This window comes from Cyclopterus lumpus, chromosome 4, assembly GCF_009769545.1.
Source record: "Cyclopterus lumpus isolate fCycLum1 chromosome 4, fCycLum1.pri, whole genome shotgun sequence".
Lineage (NCBI taxonomy): Eukaryota > Metazoa > Chordata > Actinopteri > Perciformes > Cyclopteridae > Cyclopterus > Cyclopterus lumpus.
This window is the reverse complement of record NC_046969.1, coordinates 5,846,936-5,860,667: the sequence shown is the minus strand read 5'-3', so window position 1 is coordinate 5,860,667 and position 13,732 is coordinate 5,846,936. Positions and strand designations below refer to the sequence as shown.

At 42.5% G+C, this 13,732-nt stretch overlaps 1 protein-coding gene across 1 annotated transcript in view; it reads left to right on the top strand.

The window, feature by feature from the left end:
* The first annotated feature begins 10,095 nt into the window (after positions 1–10,095).
* The window catches only part of LOC117729317 (complement factor H-like), a 17,127-nt gene continuing 13,490 nt past the window's right edge, over positions 10,096–13,732 (top strand). The window contains exons 1-8 of the mRNA XM_034530288.1: positions 10,096–10,325; positions 10,439–10,621; positions 10,856–10,961; positions 11,130–11,206; positions 11,384–11,566; positions 13,028–13,210; positions 13,311–13,502; positions 13,686–13,732. The exon at positions 13,686–13,732 is cut by the window's right edge and continues 133 nt beyond it. Of these exons, the coding sequence (XP_034386179.1) occupies positions 10,256–10,325; positions 10,439–10,621; positions 10,856–10,961; positions 11,130–11,206; positions 11,384–11,566; positions 13,028–13,210; positions 13,311–13,502; positions 13,686–13,732 (1,041 nt within the window). The 5' untranslated portion in view covers positions 10,096–10,255. The remainder of the gene's footprint in view (positions 10,326–10,438; positions 10,622–10,855; positions 10,962–11,129; positions 11,207–11,383; positions 11,567–13,027; positions 13,211–13,310; positions 13,503–13,685) is intronic.

Sequence of the window (13,732 nt, the reverse complement as noted above, 5' to 3'; positions counted from 1 at the left end):
CCCGCACCTCCAACACTCCTGCCCTGATGTTTAAGAGACCCCCTGTGGGTTGGGAAAGGTGCCGGTGTTTGCTGGGGCCGGAGGATTGGGGAGCCGAGAGAGCGGAGCCGAGGGAGCGGCGCCGACCGCGGGGCCGGTGTGGGCCGCGCCAGGCGCTGCAGTAGGAGCCTCCTCCGTGGGGCTGGTGTTGGCCGGGTCGGAGCCAGCGGGTCACCGCTGTCCTCCTGACCACCGGGATAAACCACCAGGTGGTCCTCTGCCAGAGTGACGGCGGCTTCCAGCGACGTAGGACAGTGACAGCAGACCCACTTCGACATTCCGGCCGGCAGCCCCAGGAACTGCTCCAGGATGACCCTCTCTGCGACCGCCTGCGACCCTCCTGAGCTCCCGGGCTGCAGCCACCTCGTCGCGGCGGCCCGCAGCCGTTGCGCATTTGCAGAAGGCCGGTCGTCGGGCCCCAGCGTAGCCTCGCGGAACCTCCGCCGGTGATCCTCAGGGGTCAGACGCAGCCGATCCATGACCGCCTTGCGCACGTCTTGCGCATGTCTGCGCCTCCCCGTCGAGCAGGTGCAGGAGGCGAACCGCCCACTCCGCCGCTGGCCAGCTGCTTGCCTCCGCCACTGCCTCAAATGTATCCAAAAACGACTGTACATCGTCCGCCGTCGTCATCTTATGCAGGGACACCCCCGTCAAGGGGGGAGGGTTTGGCATAGCCACAGCTTTCCGGGCGGTGAGCTTTTCCATGGCGTGAGTCTGCCTCTCTGCCTGGGCCAGGAGCGCCCCCAGGACCTGCCGGTTCGCCTCTGCCTGGTCCCGCTGCATCGCTGCCACCCCCGCCACCATCTGCCCCAGCGCAATAGCCTGCTGGGTCGGCAGATCTGGGTGCGTTTCTACGCTCTCCATGTGTGCCTTTATTTATTTATTTTTTTTTAAGGGGGCCCCACGTTTGGCTCCAGTGTAACAAGCTCCTGGCTGTCACATGCAGGTTTCCCCCCCAGCACCAAGGAATGAGCACACTTAGGGTATATTCTGGAATATCCTTTATTTTGTTGCAGACTGTCTCTCTGCTCTCCCCTCTCTCGTGCCTCCAACTGTATGCCCCATATATAGGCAGAGTCACTTAGGCCTTGATTCCCTGCAGCTGAGGCCAATTCCCGGCACCTGTTCCCTGAACCACTCCCCCACACCCCTCCGCAGCTGAGCCTAACTACGCCCCAGCCACCACACCAGGTTTCGTAATGGGGACGCCATCTTGTTTCTGAGCTAACTACCTAGCTACGTCCAAATTTATAAAAATGGAGGCAAACATAGACATGAATGAGGCTGTTATAAGTCTACTTAGAGAAGTAACAACTTGTATGTTGACATAGTTGTTTGATCGTGGAAAATGTAAAACTGCACCTAACAAGCTTCACCCTAGTCTCTAAATTGACTGAGATGAAGTCTGTGGGATGGACGCCATGCATTTACTTGGTCATAAACATGATGTCAGGCGAATGGATCAAGTGGAAATTTTTTTCTATTAAATCTGAGCGTCAGGTTTAGTTGTACCACATTCTGATTCTATTATGCATTGCCAAACAAATAAGAAACATAGGGAACAGGTCCTCTTCGGTTTGTGACCTTTTAATCATCAAATGTTATATACATTTTTTTCAGCCTTCAGATTTTGCTAAAAATCGTATTATGCTCCCAGGAAATTGTGAGTAATAAAATGATTTCTGTTTTCGGAGAAGCTTTGAATTGATCAATCTGATCAGCAACTGTACTGTGCACACAGTGTAATTTCCCACCTCAGTGACAAAGTTGCAATCCTAAAGTAAGTGACAAGTATTTGTTTCGGATGTATATGAGGCATTCATCACATGACTCAGGAACAATGTTTGTAAGCTCAGCAGGAGAATCGCTCCTTCAATTCCCTTTCAGCCTTCTCTGAACTAATGAAGAGTTATTACTGAGGTTAGTCGACCACAGGACAAACCCTGTCACTGTCTCTCTCACTAAGGAATTAAAGTTAATTGACTGTACGGGGAATTAGGTGTAGGCCCGAACCAAATCAGTCTGCTGTTTGAAGTGCAAAGTCATCCAACATCCTCAAATTGAAGTATCACCATCAAACCATATAACATGACTGTCCTCTCTATCTGTGTCAGCGTTAAAATATATTACAGACCATGTTTCTTTCTGTAGTACCATTCATTTCCAAGTGGTCTTAGAACCCAAAATCAATGAATTGGACAATAATCCACATCTGCCATTATTAATAACTATGTATTAAACAACACAATATACACTGATAGACTTATTAGTTGTTATATAAATTCCTTTGAACCCGCTGTTGAGATCGGGTGCAGGCCAATGAACTGGCGTTCACCCTCCCCTGTGCTATCTTCCCTATAGCTGCTAGCGTTAAGGGACTTGGGCAATCTACAAAACGTTCCAAAAATCCTGAAAGTAAAGTTGCAGCTAAACAATTAGCTAAGCGATTAGCTTTAATTTACTAGCCTGTTATTATCAATCTCCATATGGCATCGCTACCTACCTGTCTTATTTATAAGGGTTTTGTTGCATTTGAGACAACAGGAATTCTGAGACACACTTTTGTTCTCTCTGCCTTGATCTGTGTCTCACGCTGTACCGAGCCGGAGTCGGCGAGTGTGTCAGAGTAAAGCACTCTTACAAAAACAGGCATGGCGACAGAGAGAGGAGGTTTGAGAACCCCCTGGTCTTACACCCAGTCGACCATCAACCCTCACGGATTCTTCCTGTCCAGCCCGCATAGGACGCTAATCCCCGACCCCTTACCTTTTTCAACTCTGCTCAGTTAAATAAAGATAACTTTGAACTACTCTTGCTCTGTTGTTCTTGCTCTTGGGTCCAGCCCCACACAACCATGACAACAGCCTTTAGCCATGCAGGTACAACCAAAAACTGGACTTCAAATTATAAACTGTATTTTGGATTCAATATGTGTTATAGAAATAAATAAATAATTAAAACCACTGCAGGGCCTCGTGATGGATCAAAACATAATTCAATGTGAGGTCCATAGAAACGCTCACCCATCTTTTGGCACATTTCCCTGTGTATGGATTACTGTCATAACTACCATCAGCTAGTGACTGCTGTGAATCGGACAGCTGACAACTGGGCAGCCTGGAACGACATCTGACAGGAGGAAATAGAATCCATTGGGGCCAATATGGACTTGCGATCCATGGTGGGAGCAGTAAAGTAAGAAAAGCGGCATTGGAAGATGAACCCATTTCAGGATCACAGTCTATTGACCGTGGAACAACAAGCAGGAAGAGTATTTTAGTGGAAGTCCCATTATCAAAGTTAGAGGAATGACTCCTTCAGTTCAAACTAACAACGCAGGGACCGACCTTTGTGAAGCTTACTGCGAGGGCCTCGGCGCAGACCAGTCAAAGAGCGATGCACAGCCGCCACTAGCCTGCCCAAACCGCAACCCCAAATCAGCCCTGTTGAGATAGCAGGGAGCGTCTACCGTGTGGATTGTGCTCAATGCATAAAGGCTGCAGGCCACTGTATTTGAACACAATTAAATGGCCCTCGAGGAAGCAGTTGGCAAACAGCATCAGGGTGAGACGGTATTCACCACCATGCAGGCGCTGGGGTTCATGGGGGCTGCCCGTCCAGAGGTGCCGCTAGAGCTGCTGCACACATGACGCCTTAAGAGGTGGTTTGCCAGACTTGCCAAGAAGCAAAAACAGCCATGGTTACTATTCCCCCGGTACAATCTACGCTTCCTGGAGTCCCCACAACACCTGTTGAAGGGAATACCACCGGGACGAGTGACGTCTAATCTCATGTGTTCAAGGATGTGTCCCTGACAGGGCGTGCATTTGGTGGGATTTTAATCATACAGTCCAGAAGAAGTTGGAGCTTGGGTAGGAAGAACGATGGTTATGTGCCAGCATTTAGAGGATTCAACCAACTCTCATCATGGCTGGTAATTAAATACTTTTGGGTCGTTTCGCTCATTTAGCAACCTTCCTATGCAAAGAAATATGTAAATGCTAGGAAAGGTGATTCAATGCTTCCTTTCGTATCTCCTTCTGCATAGGGTACACTAGACCATCCTTCACCAAAGGAAATAATACAGTTACAAAATTCCCAGTAGATTTATGATGGCACAGCCTGATACCCACTGCAAGGCCTAGTGGTAAGTCAAACATGAATACTGTGCTTTGATATGAATTGTTTAGTGAATTATTATTCAAAAGTTTCAATAACTTTTTAAACGTTAGGTATGGTTTACTGCCTCCCTTCAAGTGTCAATCCTCAAGAAGTCTTGATCCAAATGCAGATGTTGCAAACTAGGACATGCTGTCTTATACTTCTTTCAACTTAATATTGCTTGAATTCTATATACTTATAGCTTTACGATTTAACATTTGTAATGTTAACAATGAATGAAGTGACTACATGTAATGTGAAAAGGGATCCTGAGAGGCAAATGTATCTTAATAATTGGCCAGTTGTGCAGCTATACCAAGATGTGTAGTTTCTTCTTTTTAGATGATTATTTTGGTCAAAACAAACAGATATAAGTTGTAAACTGCTAATCTTGTAAACTGCTAATCTTGCTTGTTGTACATCTATGGACAATTGTTTGCTTACACATTAGCTGTTAGCAACCTTTTGTAAGGCTCTAACAATAAATAATGACAGAGGTGAGTTTGTCAGCATGTTGTGGGTGTTATGTGCCCCCTCGTGGCCATGAAATGTATTGTGCAGCTTTAATTTAAAGCAAAAATAGACACAATGCGCTCATTACAGGGTTGTTGTTGTTTTTTCATATAATGGAGTAAATATACAGTACAGGACACAAAGTGTAAGCAAACCCGATCAAATCCTCAGTGGTTTCTGAGTGACTTGCTCAAGGGCAAGTGGCATCCCCATTGGTGTTAGGTTGACAGTCAGGCCTAACAGGTCAAGTGTTCTTTCCTGGAATCAGTAAGGGCCCCAGTAGCTGTACAGTTCATGGATATGAAGATGGTTTTCACTTCAATTCAGTGACATCAAGCATCATACCTGCAAGCTTTAAATTCTGCTACATTACTCTAGTTGTATGTCTCGAGAATCATAGCTATAACAATGTATGCCAAAGAAATCCATCCTTTTGATTCTTTTCATATCTAAATATTACAGCTCACAACCGATTTGTGTCATTGAAGGTTGATGATACAGCTGATGTTTAAGCAATTATAATAGTCCAAATGACCCCCACAGATACATTTCCTTTTCGACTCGAAAGACAGACAGAGTTCCGGTCTGTGGAAGCGTTTGCCTCCAGGAAATAAAGTGAATTTAGTTACATCAGCTTGCTGTGCTGCATTCTTGCATATCTGTGAGAGCAGTGAGGCTTGCAAACTTCTTAGTTCATCCACATGCAGGACCAGTATGAACTGGTATGGGATTTGGAAGAACACTTTCCAGTATGTTTAGACTACAAATTGAAGATCTAAGCATTTTGCGTCAGGGTTAGGAAAACCACTGAAAATGCTACCACCATAAAATGTAGTCTAGCTTTACAGCTCCCTTCACATACATGTATTTAGTGTAAAGGCAAGGTGTAAATGACATTACAGAATTCATTTAATTTCATTACTGTGTTTAAAGAAATTAAACCTGAAATAGCTGAACGACATCATCAATCATTTTGAAATGTGCTTCTGGCCACCAGGCAAATTTGAGTCCAATATCCGGGGGACGGGCTGAAGGACGGCCACCAGGCGGACAGACCTGCTCCGGGGGATGGGCAGAAGGGCGACCACCAGGCGGACAGACTGACTCCGAGGGATGGGCTGAGGGACGGCCGCCATGTGGACAGACGGGCTCCGGGGAACCGGAGTCGACCGGTGTGGCGACGGGAGAGGGGGAACCGGAGTCTGCCGGGGCGGCGACGGGACCCGGGGAGCCGAGATCGGCCGGGACTGCGGCTCGGAGTGGACAGCAGGGGCCGGCGGGGACTGCGGCGCAGCGTCAGCAGCGGGAAGCCGGTCCCAACAGGTCACTGGAAGCAGGGGTCGGCTGGAGATCCGACAGGTCACTGGAAGCAGGGGTCGGCTGGAGATCCGACAGGTCACAGGAAGCAGTTGTCGGTCGGAGCGCCGACAGTTCACTGGAAGCAGGGGTCGGCCGGAACGCCGACAGGTCCCAGGAAGCAGGGGTCGGCCGGAGCACGGAGGCGGCAGCAGGCGGCGGCGTGGGCTGCAGCACCGGGACGACAGCGGGAACCGGAGTGTTCTGCGGACTCTCGGACTACTTCGTCGGCCCCGTTGCATCCACAGAGCCTCCCGCGGAGGGTTTGTTTGCTCGTCATCACAACAACAACAGTCCCCAAGAGCGAGATGGTGGCACGACATTAGGAACTGTTACAGCTCCCCCAGCACCCTATACTCTTCCTGCTGACTCCATTCCCCAAAACCGGACTGGTACACCTTTTATTGCCTCCAAGATGTCGTCCTTTTATGCAGTTCTTTGGTTCCCCTATTTTAGTTTGTCAGTTCTGCTTTATTTTGTATTTGTAATTTTCTATTTCTCTATTGTGTTCATTGTCTATATGGCATTGTCTCCTTTGCGTCATGTATTTTCTGAAATGTTTACTTGTATTGATGTTATGTTTTTACCTTGCTTCTATGTAGAGCACTTTGTAAACCCTGTTTTTAAAGGTGCTATATAAATAAATTTATTATTATTATTATTATTAATATTATTATTATTGCCATGGAAACCACACTGCTTTGGCTGTTTGGCCAAATTCACCGATCCTACCCATCTTCTCTGTCTATCGACATCTGACTCATCGTCCCATCCTGAAGTTGGTTCTGATTAGTCGCCGTGGTGTTGTTAAATGCACTTCTTTGTCTGTCTACAGGTTTTCAATAAGTATTGATCCCAATGCTTTGATGGACCACGTTATGGTTTTCTGAGGCTAATGTCTGCAGAGACCTCTTGTTTCGTCACTCACTAAATAATTCATTATTCCTGATGCTGCTGCATGAAGCTCAGCAGCGCAGGAAAGATGTATCGGATTTTTTTTTTACAGGGTCTCTCTTCTCGAGAGATAGCAGTAAGAAACATGGGGATCAAAGCAGGAGAAGCCAGTGACGGCTAAGAATAAGCTTATCATGACAACCTGTCATTTTCACACATCACCCTGCAGTGATGAAACAACCAGTTCATTAACCTGTAAAAAAAAAAATTTAAATGATTGCTTTCTGTATATCATTAGCATTAAGCTGATATCCTTAGGGAGGGGTTGGCTGTTTGTTTATTGTGAGCTTAATATTCATGATCATCCCGTCGAATAAGCCGGGTTTATCCAAAGGCAACATGCTAGCTGCTCGAGCAACAACCTCAAACGGAGCCACTGAGAAGCCCCGTTCATCAGGAGCATTACACTGTTTGATCTAGATGGCAGATGCATACAAATATATGCCCTCTGATCAGCACAGAAAATCTGTTCATTCCTTCTCAAAAAAGTGTAAATTCCCACAAATAAAAAATTATTTATGGGACCAATTGTACGTTATGTCAGTCAGATGATTTATTTATATCCTTAACATTGTAACATCATATATATTTTAGATAATATATGTAACATGAATTTGGGAAAAGTTTGACCAATTAGATATTATTAGTATATTAGAAAGTCTTCCTCTTTTGCTTATGAGAAAGTTACATTGTCCTTGTATAAATAAATAAATACAAAAATATATAATGTTTTCCTTAAGTCAAATTTGGTATTTTGTCTTCTAATTTGGAAAGGAAAATTGAAAATTGAATTTTTTTGCTGCTGTAATGGCTTTATCGGTTTAAGTTCATGCAGTAAAAAAGGGCAACAGCAGTCAGAAATAGCCTAAATAGTCAGCTTCAGCTCTTTAGTACCATCCCGTTTGTGTGTGTATGTGCAACTCAATGAGGGTGAAGCGCAGTTGCTGAAACAGAGCATAGAAACAATTTGCTACATCACATACATTAATAACCGCGTAAAGGTCAGACAGCAAGTATTACTTTTCTTATTGTCGTCTTCTAAATATTTCTTCTTTAACACGCAACCAAAACCAACCAGGCTGAGCAAGAAAGATTAGGTCAATAATAGGGTTACTGGAAGTAATAAAACCAGCCGGTGTCCATTTCTGTTACTGTCCAACCATGCGTTCATAATAGAAATTCTGTAATTTAAAATATTCCAATTGATTCTTGAAGATTTTTTTTTTCACATCCCCCCAACAGTTTGCTCTTCTTCCACCCATGTAGATCACTTCTGTCCTCTAGTGGAAGAATATAGAAAGGATGCAAATCCAACCAGGATTTTAGATTTATACATTTATTTGACAAATGTTGTGGTTTGTAGCCATGGAACATACAAGACCTATGACCCTTTTCAAACATACTGTAGGTGGGTATTTTTCTTTTGTTTAACATTGTCTCTGTGCCCAACTTGAATCATTCAAGATACATGTGCTTGATGTAATTAAGACTTCTTTATTATTCTTTAGTGTTGATGCTGATATGTAATTACATTTGGCCAAAAAGTGAGTGTACTTCAAGTTTATAATGTTTGGTTTTTGTCAGTGTTTAGTCTCTGTGGAGCAACACTTATCCAGTGCCTCAGGAGGTCGCTGTTGAGTATTTCCGGGAGAAGCTGTGTCTTTTTGGGAAGGAATCTGTATCTGTTGAATGCAATCTAGATATGAACTAAGATTTATTTATTAATCGATGTCTCTGCTGATTTCTGGTGGGATGGATACATGGTGACATTCTTTGTGCCACTGTTGTGAGACAAAGGCGTGAACATGCAGACTCATGTGGGCATACAGTATATGATTTTTTTTTTTATCCTCTCTTCAACTTTTCTTGAACAATAGCGAGACGGATAGAGAAAACAAGGACAGCGGTTCTGAACATGTAATTATTAATGTCTTGTAAGCTGATAAGATTCTCTGTAGGTCAGTACATTAAACCTACGTTTTTGTTAACATGAGGAATCAAAATTAGCAGAAGACATACTGTAAGTTTACATAAAGTCAATACAAATCGTAACAATCAGCTCTTTACTCTATGCCATCTAATAAAGTAAAGCATGCATAACGTAGACATATTTAAATGATATTGAGAGAATATATATGCCATGGGCCACTAAATCTAAAAGTTACAGAGGCTTTTCAACCCTGAAAGAAAGAAATAACTTCACATGTACAGATAGCCATTTTCAACAAAAAATGTATTTGCAACTTCTATCTACACTGGCGGCCCTCCAGAACCCACATCAGTCAAACATTACTCCACATCTCTCTCTCTCTCTCGCTCTCTCTCGACGAAAGCGCACTCTCTCAAACAGTTAACAGAAATACCATCTGACAGTTTAGCAACAAAATATATTTAATCCTTTGACATGCAGGGAATGCAAAGACAAAATAACAAGTCCCAAAGGCAGTTTGAACATAATATGTTTCCATCCCAAATTTGTGACAAATGTTCTGAGGAATGAGTTTGTGCAATAAGTATATATATATAATGATATGGCTTCATGTTATTCGAACAACATGAAGCCATATTGAGAAATGAAGGCAAACCCTGCATTGCTCAACAGCTACATTTATTTTTAACAGCTGATGCCAGGATCTGCCTTTTGGCAGCTGAATGCAACACATTTGTTTGCTCTATTGATTGCTGCAAATGATTACCATGGAAGAAAAAGAAAACTAATAAACCCTGACAGGAATACTCTCTTTCTTTGTGAAACATAGGAAATCCTGGTTACACAGGGCCACTAACCCAGTGAAACACTCATTGTAATGTATTAATAAAAAAGAACAAAAATAGACTGTGTGATGGTTTTTTTGCTAAATAATTTCCATAATTCATTGAGCGTATTCTGCAATATCAATCTCATACATGTACTGATATAAGGAAGACATCCTCGTGTTTTTATGGTTTTATTTGGGATCTAGTGTATCGTATAAGGTGTTCTTTATGTGGTCTGTGGTACTGTATACTTGTAGAGATGTACTAACTTCTAAGGCCTTGCATATAATGTATTGGTCACTTCCTCCTTTTTTCAGTCTCGTTGAGCATGAGATTGTAGTTGGAGGCTGGAACAGACTTGCATAAATCATTGAGCAATCTGTTTTGCCTGCTGAATCCACAGCTCTCTCTGTCTGATTGTGTGTCATTCTCCAGTTTCTGCTTCTGTTTAGAGGTTCAAGGATACAAAGATAAAATGCGCTTGATTACCCAAAGCTGGGTCCTGTTTTTGTGGATGTATCTGCTGGCGCTTGTGAAAAGTCAAAGTAAGACCAAGTAGTTAAAGTCATTTGCACGATTCAATTTGTGGGTTGATGTTTTGGTCGGGGGGGTAGTGATAAATGATTTTGATTTATTTCTGATTTTTGCTGTCCCACAGAATGTACACGTGAACAGTTTTTTAGTGGCGACTTGTTTGATTCCAATTTTGACACAACTGGTCTGGAGGCCATCTACCCTAATGGAAAACAAGTGAGAGTGGGCTGCAATGTTGGCTACAGGGGATTTTTCAAGTTGATATGTAAGGAAGGACAATGGGATTCAAGAGGCAAGCCATGTGAACGTGAGTTACAATTTGTTTTATTGTTTGGATATAAATAATCTTCCATTAAGAATCCGTAGACTACGATACATATTCAACATGTAATGCTTTATATGTTCTGTCAAATGAGTGCTCGATGACAAAAATAAAATAACATTCTGTGTGTTATTGAAAGGAGGTCCACTTGTATCTTCACTTTAATTTGAGCAGTATAAATATATTTACCCATATTCTCTTTCATTCCTATGGTTGAAGCGAGAACATGTGGCCATCCCGGTGATGCCCAGTTTGCAGATTTTCATCTGGAAAATGGAGACGATTTTGTCTTTGGGTCACAAGTTGTTTTCACCTGCCATAAAGGGTATGAAAATATTTATAACCACAAATGTATGCTGTTGATTCGTATGTTTTCTATATGTTGTGTGTATTATTCTGCATCACTATAGTATACATTGCATAGCTAGAGGTGCAATTTGAGTTTGACTCAATGCATTCCCATTATCCATGTTCTACATAATACTCGTTCCAGTTATCAAATGGTCAGTCGCAAAAGCTACCGGCGTTGCATGGCTGACGGCTGGGATGGTGTGGTTCCGGTCTGTGAAGGTACAGCTGTAATAAAGGATCATATTTGTTCAGTACCTAACATACAAGGAGAAATGTCACTGTGTTTATCTCTGTCAGAAAATATTGGAAAAACTATATTGCCTACCTGCTTATAGGCGGAAACATTTAAAAGTGTTTTGATCATCCAATGTATTATCTTTTCTGTTTTCCTACCAGCACAACAGTGCCCAGTGATTAATGTGGATAACAATGTCCAGGTGATTGGGGACCCAGATGAATCCACCTTTGGCAATGTAGTTCGATTCACCTGCAAGTCCAGCACTGAAATCCTGTATGGGTCAGCAGAAATGTATTGTGATGAAAATGGAGAGTGGCGTGGCAACGTTCCTAAATGCAAAGGTACAGCAGGCTTTCCCAAATAAACCAGAAGGTCTTACTGTTTAGAAAGAAATATGAAAATGGAGACAAAGGTGAAGATAGAAACACACAAATACATGCATAACCCACCATGAGATGTGCCGGGTGAATTATGAAGACCGTAGGTTCTTCGCATTTCTCTTTTTCACGCCTTGTCTCCTCTCTCTGTGTTACGGCCTTTTGTCTGTAACCCGGATATCAATTTCAACGCATCATCTTGAAGGATGCTTCAATAACAAAATACATAGTTGTATCCTTTGCAGAAGTCTTATCGGACACTGTATAAAAGTATAAAAAAAGGTCAACACTGTCTCCTTCAAAATGATGATCCCATACAACTAAATTGCATTTTCAATTATATTTTGAGGGACACATATTTTCTCCCTGATTACGATCGCAATTTTCAACATGTAATGTTGTAAATTAAATAAATCAAAAAAACATCAGGTTAGGGATGTGGATTAAAATAGTTGAATGTTGACAATTAATTTCACACAGTAGTCTCCTGTGTGAAAGTCCTGTGTTTGTTTGACCCACCCATGACCTCCTCCCTATCTCGACTTCTGCTGACTATGATGTGAAACATACTTGTGATACAACAAAAACTAATATAATCCAGGAGAAAATAAGTTTCCTACAAATTCACAATAAAATGTTGTTAAACGGGGAACCGGGCTGAAGAGGCATGCCAATTGATAGATGACAATGTCCTATTTAATGTCCTATTTAACTGGTGTTGCTTGAAAATGATAAGCAAAGTATGATTTTGATTAATACCTGAATCGCCTCAACTCCTCTCTCCTCTGGTGGGAGGACTAAGACACGAGGGGATGAAGGAATGGAATTGAATGTGTACAAACTTAAAAGTGTAAGAGGAGCACTGTTGAGGCATTTTTGGGAACAACCAAAAACCAACTGCACTTAAAGCTTTTCCAAAAAAGAAAGATGTTTTCCGTATTTCCGTTTTGGCTGGATTGGGCAAAAGTTTAATATAACAACTCGTACCAGCTTAATTCTCCCGGCTGTTGTCCGTCACTTTGGTATCATCATTGTTCTACCTACTTTGCACCAAGTCTCACCCTTATGTGCTCTGATTGTTACTCCTGTGCTCTACACCAACCTGGTCACTCAGCGCTACATCACATGTTGATAACCTGCTGATAGCGACCCTTTGAAAAAAAGAAAATTTGCTGAGAGGTTCTAGACAATTTGGGCTGGCAATATGAGAATGTGAGAACCAAAAATACGTCCCAACCCCACCCTCCACGAGGTGCGAGACATGTTTAAAACAAAAGCTGTCATTCATGGCCATTACCTTTGACTGTTTTAAAATAAGCGCATTCTTTTTCTCTAGAGTAAGGTTAATAGGTGGTTACTGTGCATCCCTTTTTTTTTTATTTATAAAAAAAGCCTAAATTTATGCTTGTGTGTTTTTTTTTTCAGAGGTAAAATGTACAGTACCCATTTTTGAACATGGTTTTGTGCGTGGAAAGATTCAAGAGTACAAAGAACACGAAATCCTGCCCTTTGGGTGTGATGCTAGATATAAAAGCATTGACGTACGACCTTCAAAATGCACCAAACGAGGAATAACAGCAGAATGGAGCCCTACCCCTGCATGTGAATGTAAGTATAAACTGAGTATTCACATTTCATGGCTGTATCGCACTGACTAATGAAAATTGGTGCTAACAAATAATATGCTTAATTAATTCAACAATTGAAGCAATAGTATGTAGACTGCCACCGCCACTGGAGGGAACCAATTATGAACCGACTTCCAATAATGTGTTTATACCTGGTGACACAGTGAGAGTCATTTGTGGAAATAAGCACTGGATTTCTAACCTTTGGGACACCTCAGCTGAAGCTACATGCAAAGAGAATGGAGACTGGACTTTACGACCAGTATGCCAAGGTATAGAACCGCAAAGGCGTGGTCCCAGACACAGGTTATGAAATTGTTGTTCTTTATTGTGTGTGGTATGGTTCATTAACTTTTGATTATGATGCTGATGCTGATGCTGATGCTGATGATGATGCTGATGATGATGAATCTTATCTTTATTACTTTGTTACACAAGTCTTTCTCTTCATCCAGAGGTTACATGCAGCAATCGAAGACCGCCACATGTGAATTACTGGACT